The 10,335-nt window shown below is 51.9% G+C and overlaps 1 protein-coding gene across 2 annotated transcripts; it reads right to left on the bottom strand.

The window, feature by feature from the left end:
• Positions 1-653: 653 nt before the first annotated feature.
• LOC124511798 (cytochrome P450 2A13-like) lies at positions 654-6,625 on the bottom strand. Of its 2 annotated transcripts, XM_047079171.1 has the most exons (9): positions 6,446-6,625; positions 6,005-6,167; positions 5,353-5,502; positions 4,954-5,114; positions 3,434-3,610; positions 2,801-2,942; positions 2,161-2,348; positions 1,376-1,517; positions 654-835 (listed from the first exon to the last, which is right to left on the bottom strand). In XM_047079171.1, the coding sequence occupies exons 1-9, from the start codon at positions 6,623-6,625 to the stop codon at positions 654-656; spliced, it is 1,485 nt and encodes a 494-aa protein (XP_046935127.1). The 2 variants fall into 2 exon arrangements, with proteins under 2 accessions (XP_046935127.1, XP_046935128.1); XM_047079172.1 differs by lacking the exon at positions 6,005-6,167 and having other exon boundaries at positions 5,353-5,510; positions 6,444-6,625.
• Between the last annotated feature and the right edge of the window lie 3,710 nt (positions 6,626-10,335).

Genomic DNA, 10,335 nt, shown 5'->3' with positions numbered 1-10,335 from the left:
AAAACAACAACAGGGGCGCCTGGGTGGCTCAGTTGGTTAAGTATCCGACCTCCACTCAGGTCATGATCTTGTGGTTTGTGAGTTTGAGCCCCAAGTCTGGCTCTTTGCTGACAGGTTGGAGCGTGGAACCTGCTTCAGATTCTGTCTCTCTCTCTATGCCCCTCTGCTGTTTGTGCTCTGTCTCTCTCAAATATAAATAAACATTAAAAAAATTTTTTAAAAAGAAAGGAACAACAATAACAAAAGATTTTAGTATGTTTAGTGACAGTGAAAAATTCATTTACTGGGAAGGTTTTTGTCGTTGTTATAGATTCCTTGGGAATAAATTAAGATTTGTCACTTGTAAAATGGGCATGAACACTGTTCTCTGTTGCATAGACTGTGGGCATTAGGCGAGGTGGACGTGCCAAGGCTTTTAGCATGGAGCTGACGCAGAATATTTACTCAATAAATATGTTCCCTTCCTTCATCCCACTTCTGAAGGAGTTATTTCTACCAAGGGGAACAGACAGGGCCCATTCCTTTCGTCTTCTACCCATCTTGCCCCCTCAGATTTCCCTAAGTCACCTCCCTCCTGATAGCCCCGCTCCTGCCCCGCCCACTGCTTTGCTCCACCCCCATCCTTCCCCTCCCCCACCCCGCACCGCCCTTGCTCAGCGGGGCTGGAAGCTCATAGTGTAATTTCGTGGGATAGTGGCTAAGCCCACAAGTTTGGGGGACACGTCAATATCTTGGGGCAGCTGAGGGGACTTGAGGCAGAAGTTCTGCAAGATGGTGGTGAGGAAGAGAAAGAGCTCCATTCTAGCCAGACCTTCTCCGAAACAGTACCGCTTTCCTGAAGAGACAGAATGGGAGGGCTGGAGGTGAGGCCTGCTCTCACTGCTCCCTTCTCCACTACCCACTCCCAACTGCATTCTCCCAGAGAGCAGGGACTGAGAAATTTTCAGAGACATCTCTAACCCTCTCTGAGCGTCAGTTTCTCTTGTACATGGGATAGGGGTGAGCTATCCCAAGCTGTAGCAATGGGAAATTTAGGTGCCCCTTCCTTCCAAGCACACACTCAGATATGGCTGCCGGCCTCTCATCTCCTCCCAAGGAATCTCAAGAATCCAAATGACTTTGGACAAATACCTGACTCACTAAGGACTTTGATTTTCCCCATCTGTGAAATGGATACAATCATCCCTTTCCAGTTGCCTGGACACAGGTACTTGTAGTCATGGGGTTTGCAGCTGGTTGGCTCTAGAGTAGATCTTAGAGGGACTTTCCAGATGGAGACAGACCCCAGGCTACAGCTTAGAGATGGGATGTGGGATGAAGGAGGCCCGGTTGGTGGGAGCAGTGGCTTAGCAGCAAGCAGACCGGGGTCTCTTACCGATGGAGAAGGGCACAAAAGCATCACTCTTCTTAAACTGACCCTTCTCATCCAGGAAGTGCTGGGGGTGGAAGTCTCGGGGGTGGGAAAAGAACTTGGGGTCTCTCAGCACAGAGCCCAGCATAGGGAACACTTCAGTGCCCTGGTGAGGAGGAGAGGGGCATTTGATAAGGTGGAGTGGGGGCAGGGTGTGCTGAAAGCACATGGGGGTTGGAGGGGCAATGGGGGTGCCCTGAGTGATAAGAAATGGGAGGCGGGGGAGTGTGGGTCCCCTGGGGACATGAGACTCAGGTCTCTGAGCCAGGAAGCTTGGCAGACATGGGGGTTCATGTCTCCTGAGAAGGGAAGTTTGAAGAGCACAGGTTCTGTGTCTCTTAGGACAGAAGGTGTAGGGGACCCACAGTTCATGTCTCTCAAGGCAGGAGGTTGAGAGGACGTGGGGGTTCATGCTCTCTGGGACTGGGTTTGAGAGACATCAGGTTTGTGTTTCTCTAGGCAAGATGTTTGGGGGACATGAGATCCGTGTCCTTGAGGGAGGAGGTCTAGACATGAAGTTCATGTCTCTTGAGAGAGGAAGTTTGGGGGTATGGGGTTCATATTCCTTGTGGAAAGAGCTCTGGGGGAGACACGGGATTCAGGAATCTCTGAGGGGATTGAAGGGACGTGGTGGTTGGAACAGTGTTTGATTGAAGCAATGGGACAGGGGCTGGGAAGCTTCTAAGGGAATGGATTGCTGGGTCACAGGGAGCAGGTTGGAGGTCCCCCAAGGTGGGACAGGAAGATACCTTGGGGAGGAAGAACTCCCGAAACTTGGTGTCCTTGGTGACTCTGCGGGCCAGGCTCAGGGGGATTATGTCTCCAAATCTTTGGATCTCATGGATCACCGCCTCTGTGTAGGGCATCTTGGCCCTGTCCTCAAACTTGGGCTGCCGGTTCTTGCCAATCACCTGGTCAATCTCCTCATGGATTTTGGCTGTGGGAGGAGGGGGAAGGTATTTAGGTATCTAGGGTCTCGGGGCAGTGATGATAGTCCAAATATGTACACCCATGTGTGCCATGGACTTAGACCATTCAAAACAGACGTTGGCCATATGCATTGTTGGTGCAGCATCCTGTTCACCCGGTCGTGCCAGAATCATGAGTAGGCATAAGGGAGGAGTTTGGGGAATGGTTTGGAGAGCAGGCAGTGGATATACATTTGACCCGGCATGGAAGCTATTTACCAATCCGTTCAGATAGTTTCAATACTTAAACACCTAGTGAAACTCGGCTGGTGCTCATCAGCAGAATATCACCTAGTCTCCGGATAACAGGGTATATCTGAGGTTTCAGGGATCTGGGGAAGGTGGGGATGTTGCAGTGGGCTCAGAGGAAGTTTGAGGGCCTGTGGCTGCCACTTTGTTGCCCCCCACCCTGCAGCCTTACCCTGCACATCTGGGTGCTTCATGAGCAGCAGGAAGCCATACCGCAGGGTCGTGCTGACTGTCTCAGTGCCCGCAAAGAAGAGGTTCAGTGTGGTCAGCACCAGGTTCTTCAAGTAGAACTCTGTGTTGGGGTTGTTCTGCTCCTATAGGGAGAGAGGGCTTCAGGCCAAGCCCACTCCCCTCAGGGCTCTCAGGGCCCTTCTGGGGTCCTTCTCTTTGGACCCCTCTCTCCCCCTCTCTCTTAGATCCAGACCAGAGGTGGGAGGAGGGACTTGGTTCTACTAGCTCTTTGTTCAGGCTGCTGGCTCTGCCCAAAATGCCCTTCCCACACTCCTTACCCACCTGCCTATCTGTCCTTTACTCTTCAAGAACACTTTTTTATGGTGGGGATATTGAGAAGGAGAGGAATAGAGTCAGTGAGTGCATGGTACAGAATTGCTTGCTATTATGGTTGGCACACACAGGTCCTGCCCATGGGCAGGGGCTCAGTAGAGGGAGCAGCCATAGTTATTATACTTGGGATTGTGAGGATGTTATGAGGGGAATGGTTTGAACGAGCCTCTGCTCTCCCCATGCCAGCCTTGTTTCCCTCTGCCTGGCTCTGCAGCTCTCTGCACTGGCTGTTGGGGTGTACCTCCTGCATGCGGATGAGGAAGGAGTCGATGAAGTCCCGCGGGGAGTTGGGATCTAGCGTGCGTTGGTTCTGCTCCACCTTCTTGGCTATGAAGTTCTCCAGACCTTTCAGATCCTTAAATGCCTGTTGCTGTGGCCCTGGCAGGTGTTTCATGACTGATGGGAACATTTCACAGAGCTGGGGTTGGGGATAGAAGAAGGGATGGGAAAGACAGCTGTCAGCAGGCAGGTCTTGATGGGAGTGGGACCTTTCTTGGGGCAAGGTAAGCGCTGGGTTAAAGGCACCTGTCAGGTGTTTAAGATTTACATGGAGCTGATGGGAGGAGATATCTAAGTTTTTACATGACTTAAGTGTGAGGGCTCCTTTCCCAGCATATCGTTGAGATGGATTGGGACCCATATCCAGGTTTCAGGTGTTCAAGTGAGGCTGGATTAGCAAACACATGTAGGTGTTCAGATAGTCAGGTTGGGTTTTGTTGGCAGACACGTGTCTAGGTGTTTAGGCATTCATGTGGTCTCACAATTTTGAGGTAATTGTCCATATATTTAAGGGATTTGAATTGGGGGCTTTTTTCTAGGTATTCCAGTTAATTTGGGCTGGTGTGCAGGTGTTAAAGTGGGGGACACACCTGTTCATGTGTTTCAGTTATTCACATGGGCTGATAGGGGCACATCTGTATGTGTTTGAGTGAGCTGGGTTGGGGGACACTTATTTCATGGTTTGGGGAACAGTCTATCCAGGTGTTTACACATTTAGGGAATCATTGTTGGAACCTGTCCTGATGTTCAGATATTTAATTGGGTTTGGGAGGTGGCACTTACTAGCTATTCTAGTGGGCCAGTGTAGGATGCTTGTGTAAATATCAAATGATTTTGTTGGGCTAGATTTATAGCACCTGGTCTTCAGGTATTCAAGAGGTGGGCTGAGGTGACTTCTTGCACAGATGTTAGGATATTCATGGAAAGATGGAATATTTTAATAGGGAGCAACTGTTAGATATTAAGGTAAGTAGGGATGGGAGTACCTGCCTGAGGAAGAGACAGCTGGTTTGAGGGTGTGTTTCTTATCTATAGGCTCTGGCTTTTTCCTTCTCCTTCTCCCCTCCTTCTTCTTCTGCTCCCTCATCCCCTTCCTCCTCTTCTTTCTCCTCTTTCTTCTCCTCTTTCTTTTTCTATTCCTCCTCCTCTCCCACCTACTTCTCCTCCTTCCCCTCTTCCTGGCCCTCCTCTTTCTTCTTTCTTCTTCTTCTCCTCCTCCTCCTCCTCCTCCTCCTTCTCCTCCTTCTCCTTCTCCTTCCTCTTTTGTTGAGGAGCTACTGTCGATATACAGGTGTCTCTGGAAACTGGGTATTGGGTACCTGTCTTGAGTTCTGGTGCAGCTGTTTAGTTGCCCAAAGATGGGGGCTGATTTTGAAGGTACCCTACCAGAAGAAGATGGTATTTGGGGCACCTGTCTCCATGTGGGAAAGAAATTGGAGGGTTGTAGTAGGGGTGTTGTAGAGACAGACTGGGATGGGTTACCTGACCCATAGATGTAGCTGTGAACTGGAAGCTTCCCAGCATCATACGCAGCAGTGACAGGAACTCTTTGTCCTCATAGTCAAAGCGGTCCCCAAAGACAATGGAGCTGATGACATTGGACACTGTCCGGCTCAGGAAGAAGGTGGGATCAATGAAGGTGCCTGGGGAATGGGATGGGGTTGAGGAGAGACAGGGATCTGGGGGAGCATCCACTGGGCAGTCTGACACCAGCCTGAGAAGTGGAGGAGGGCACCGGAATGATGAGCCAAGCTCTCAGCACAAGAACTCAGAGCCAGGAGCCTAGATGCCTTCCCCCAGGCCAGTCCCCTTCCAGGACCAGAAAGCTCTTGCATCCTCGTGGGTACTCTCGTCCTTCTTGCCCACGCCCATCTGGCTCACCTTGCGTGCCCCGGAAAGCCTCGATGAGGAAGCCCGCCTCCTCCTGGATCCGCTCCTCGATGCCACGCTTGCCCACACCAAAGTCCCGCAGTGTGGTGATGGAGAAGCGCCGGAGCTGCTTGGCTCGCTCGCCATTGCTGAACGTCACCCCTGGAGAGGGAGGATACAGTTGGGGGAGGCTGGGAGGGGTGGGGGCAGAGGTGGAGGGAGGTGAGCAGAGAGCAGGAGTGGGGGAAGGAAGGGTTCAGAGGAGACAGGGAGATACAACTCAAGAGTCAGAGAAATATTGAAAGAGATAGAAACCGAGTTGGAAGAAAAGAATCAGGAGAGAGACAAGGACGTGGAGGTGGACTGACCACAGTTCTGAGTCAGAAATCCCAAGAGCTCCTCAAAGACACACAGAAAGAAGAGGCATATCTGAGAGAGAACAGGGACATGGGGCCAAGAAGCAGGGGAAATAGAGACGCAGGCACTCAGGGTCAAGTTAGAGAAGACCAGGGAGAAGGGACAATAAGTAGGGACAGGGATGGAGGGGAGCAGGGGGAGAACTTGGCCTCAGCCGTGGGTGGGAAGGTGAGTCAAGAGAAGAACAGTGGGGAAACTGAGGCCATCGAGTGTTCCTGACCACATGCCCCCATCCCGAGCCCCTCACCATAGCCTTTGAAGAGTAAGTCGAAGGTGGCCTGCCCGCCTCGCCCACTGAATTCCTCAGCCTGGTCCACCAGTGCCTCCTTCACGGCCTCGTGTCCACATAGCACCACAATGCGCCGCGGCCCCAGGTGGACCGTGAACACAGGACCATAGCGCTCGCTGATCTAACCAAAGTGAGAATGCTTAGAGGGAGCGGCCCCACTGGGAACCGGCCCTATGCCCAGACCTCACCCATTGCATGCATTTCCCCCAGGTTCTGGCACTCAAGGGGCGGGTATCCCAGGATCTGCTCTTCCCTGCCTAGGACCCTGCTGCCCCAGCTGCACAATTCCACTTTCCTAAGACTCCCATCCAACCTTGCCTGCCCCCTGCCACAATGCCCCAGCTCAATTAGGCAGGCCCCCAGCCCCACCCCCTTCCACCATCCCCTGTCTCATGGCACCTTCATGAAGGAATCCGACAGCTGCTTTGTGTTCAGCTGCAGGTAGTTCCCAATGAGGGGCAATGGGGTGGGTCCTGGAGGGAGCTTCCCCCAGAGCTTCCTCTGCCTCCAGGCAGACATCAAGACCATCATTGTCAGGCAGGTGAGCAAAGCCACCAGAAGGAGCTCTGAGGCCAGCATGGTGGCAGTGGGAGTGACAGATGGCTGGGGTGGTTTGCCTTTATACCACCTAGGAGAGAAGGGTGGACTTTGGTTCTGTTTGTTAATTGTGCCATTTCACTTACCAGCTATAGTGCCTTCCCCCACCCCCTCCTGCCCCGGGCTCACCGCTGAGCTTGGGACAAGCCAGCAAGGCAGGAAGAAGTGACCCCAGGGAGATCAATAGGGAGGGGCCCCTAAGGCAGAATGTTGTTGCCCCTCAGGAGGGGCCACCCCAGAGCTGTAGACTTGGGTAAAGCAGTAGAAAAATTAGGAACCTCCGGATTTTGGAATATTTGGTTTCAGATTCTGAAGCTTTGGATTTGAGGTCAGAGTGAGAAGTGACCCAAAAGTTATGGGTTAGGGCATCTTGGGAGAAAAGAATCCAAGATCTGGGTTTAAGGGTGTTGCAGTGAGACAGAATGTGTGGCTGAAGATTTGGGGTTTCTTGCTGAGGAGGGATGTATGATGAAAAGTCTTTCTCAGGAGGGGAAATTCCAGGTAGTGAATTTGGGGGTCTTGGAGTGACCCCTGGCTGTGATGGAGGTTCCTGGGAGAAGTATACAGGAATCCAGAGGGATCAAGAGCAAGCACCTGCCCCAGGCTTTGACCTGCTTTTGCTTTGGACACAGTGTCACCTCTGGTGCCCAGAATCCTCACTGGGACCTCAGAGCAAGGTCAGAATCAGTGTCATGGCCTGTCTGTGGTTGGGAAAGGGGTAGAAGTCCAGAGCCACATTCAAGTAGAACTTTCCTTAGGAAAGAAGAGTAACTCATGGTCTCAGTGGCAGAGGGACTGGGCAGGACTTGGAAATAAGTAATGACATCCACCAATATGTTGTCAAAAAAGTCCCAACTGTCTCAAGGGGTGTAATTTACAGAGAGCCACACTGGTCCTACCCAGTCCCTAGGGGAGCTCGCTAGGTTCATCATTTCCATGGTTGTTGGTACTAGTAGCAATACTGATGTTTCCCATTTCGTAAGTGAGAAGACTGAGGACAGACAACAGAGGGTGGGCAAGGGCTCCTGTGTCTCTGAACTGTACGCTTACTCCCCCTTTCTGGGGCTGGGATTCCCTGCCAGTAGAAGGGGAGCACTTCAGAAGAGAAGGTGGGGGATGGGAGAGTGTGTGAGGTACCCTAGGGATGATTGGGGATTGGGCAGGGTGGTCGGCAGCAGGCAAAGGGAATGACAGCAGGAGAGCTTTGGGAAAACTCCTGAGTCAGGAGAGAGCCGGGCCCTGGATGCTGAAAGTGGGTGTGAGGACAGATGGTGGTCCTGCTGTCCTCTCCTCGGTGACCTTCTTCCTTAACAAGAGGGTGCTCCCCTTTGGTGAGCACTAACTATGAAGAGGCAGTGTGCAAACTGTGATCTCATGGAATCCTTCTGGCAGTGGGGCTCTGTCATAGCATCCTCATTTTGCTGTTCAGAAGAACAAGCGTCCCTACCTGCTGGAAGTCACACAGGTGGCAGGTAGGGATCTGGGATTTGAACCCTGTCCATTCCTTCTTCCATTGACTGGCCTAGCCCACCCTGAAGGCCAAGTGGAGACCAAGTTTAGCAATGGGTGGTGTGGAGACTAGCATCAGTGTTGGACGCAGAGATACAGTGGCAGGCTCTGTTTTCAATCCTAGTGTCTAGGACTGAAAACAGGTTGGCCCTGAACTTGATATCAGGAGATCGTTAACAGAGCCATGTCTGGTGCCAGGAGGGTCTGAGAGCAGGCCCAGGTGGCCATCGGGGTGGCTTCAGGGTGGCATCATGCAGCTGTGGGGTTGGTCCCAGCAGACTCTGACATGAGCACCATGTGGGTGCTGGACTGGTCTTCAGTGGGCCTGAGAGGGGCCCCGATGGGCACAAGGCAGCATCTGATAGCTGGACCCCCTGCTCAGATGCCAGCCCTGACCTTAGAGGAGTGCAGGTGCATGAGGTTGGCACTCTCAGTACTGGTATGTTGCTCTAGGCCCCTGAGCCAGAGTCCTATGGGGGAGGGAACAAGGGGCAGAGAACAGAGCAGAAAGAGGAATGTTGTTTGTTGAGTTGTGCTTTTTTTGTTGGTTTGTTTTATTGTATGTGTGTGTGTGCCTTGGCAGGGAATGTTTTTGGTTTTAATGAACGGAGGGGTATTAGTACAGGCTTGGCAGGTATCAGTTTCCCTAAAGCCAACCAAGCCTATATTAACAATTAAGAGTATGATTAAGCTCTGGATTGGAATCCCTTGTCCCTTCTTTGTTGTGGGACCTTGAACAGGTCACCTCACCTCTCTGAGTCTCATGGGGCCAATAACAGGACCCACCTCTTAGCCTATTTTCAGAGGAGTCATGGGTTCATGTGTGTGAAGTACATGGCAGTAAGTGCCAACGAATGGTAGCTGTTCCTATTACTCCACAGGATGAAGGACATGAGTAAGGGGTTCTCTAAATCCCCTTCTGGATTTGATCCTTTCTGGTCTAAAGTTCTGAATACTTCTTTGGGAAAAGAGGAAGGGAGAGAAAGCCTTGTGGGAACCTCTCTGCCGTTCCTTCCTTGGCACAGCTGAGCCTTCCCCCCTGGGGCTGATAATACGACATTAACCTTGGGTGTGTGTGCAGACCAGTGTGCCTGAATGCACACCAGCCCTTGTCTGTCTATGGGTAACTGAGTACATGCTTTGGGGTATGCCTGTTAAGGGATGTCTACACATATGTCTGTGTGTGCACCCTCATGTCTGACTGTGTGTTAATGTGTGTGTGTGTGTGTGTGCACGTACTACTGGTGACTGGGTATGGGCATGTGGATGGACACATGTGTGTGTATTCGGGCACAGTGTGTAGGCACGTGGGTCACGTTGTGTACACATGTCTGAGATGTGCTTGTGCCTGTGTTTGCATTCAAACAATGCTGACCCGGCTCTGTCTCCCTTCTCTAAACACCAGCTGATTCCCTTATTTTTCAGGGTATTGCCTCGCTCAGTTTCCACGGGTTACACTCAGCAGAAAAAGCCTGCATCGGACGCATGTGTCCTGAGAGCATTCTGAGGTGGGCCAACTCCTATTGCATGAACTCAAATATCCACTCAGAAAATTCTCTCCCATAGTCTCCCCCAGGCTCCTGAGCCATTCAACACTTTTAAGACAGTCATCCAGGGGTGCTTGCGTGGCTCAGTCGGTTAAGTGTCCGACTTGGTCTCAGTTCATGTTCTCGCCGTTCGTGGGTTCCAGCCTCATGTCGGACTCTGTGCTGACAGCTCAGAGCCTGGAGCCTGCTTCCCATTCTGTGTCTCCCCCTCTTTCTGCTCCTCCCCCACCCCACTCGTTCTCTCTCTCTCTCTCAAAAATGAATAAACATTTTAAAAACATATTAAAATATTTCCAGACAGTCATCCAACCAGTGCTCAGTCAACCCACCACTCCATGACGCCTGTGCTGAGGGATGCTGAGGACACTAAGGTGACCAAGACAGACTGTGCCCCACCCTCATGAAGCTGTCATGCCACAAGGGAGACAGAGCAGCTACAAGTCAGTGAAGCTCAGAACACACAGGGCTGGGGTGAGAAGTCACAGACAGAGGAGTCATGGTGGGGATGGGGGAGACAGAGGAGTCAGGGCAAGGTTGGGGGAGACAGACAGAGGGGTCAGGGCAGGATTGGGTGGCACAGGTGTCTGTAGGGGCCCAGAAGTGGTACCTGTTTCAACCTTGTCAACTCAGGCTGAG

This window comes from Lynx rufus, unplaced genomic scaffold, assembly GCF_022079265.1.
Source record: "Lynx rufus isolate CCGP_SWC_20201006 ecotype Redwood Valley unplaced genomic scaffold, mLynRuf1.p SCAF_16, whole genome shotgun sequence".
In the NCBI taxonomy this organism is placed as follows: domain Eukaryota; kingdom Metazoa; phylum Chordata; class Mammalia; order Carnivora; family Felidae; genus Lynx; species Lynx rufus.
The sequence above is the reverse complement of the archived record's forward strand: the minus strand, read 5'-3'. Positions and strand labels throughout refer to the sequence as shown.

What these genes read in the sequence shown, in the direction of transcription:
- LOC124511798 (XM_047079171.1), bottom strand. Translation starts at nt 6,625, where the DNA reads ATGCTGGCCTCAGAGCTCCTTCTGGTGGCTTTGCTCACCTGCCTGACA. An exon ending in CAGCTACATCTATGGGTCAG is followed by an intron (nt 3,611 to 4,953) that starts GTAACCCATCCC and finishes CCCCAACCCCAG; the next exon opens with CTCTGTGAAATGTTCCCATC. An exon ending in TCCTCATCCGCATGCAGGAG is followed by an intron (nt 2,943 to 3,433) that starts GTACACCCCAAC and finishes CTCTCCCTATAG; the next exon opens with GAGCAGAACAACCCCAACAC.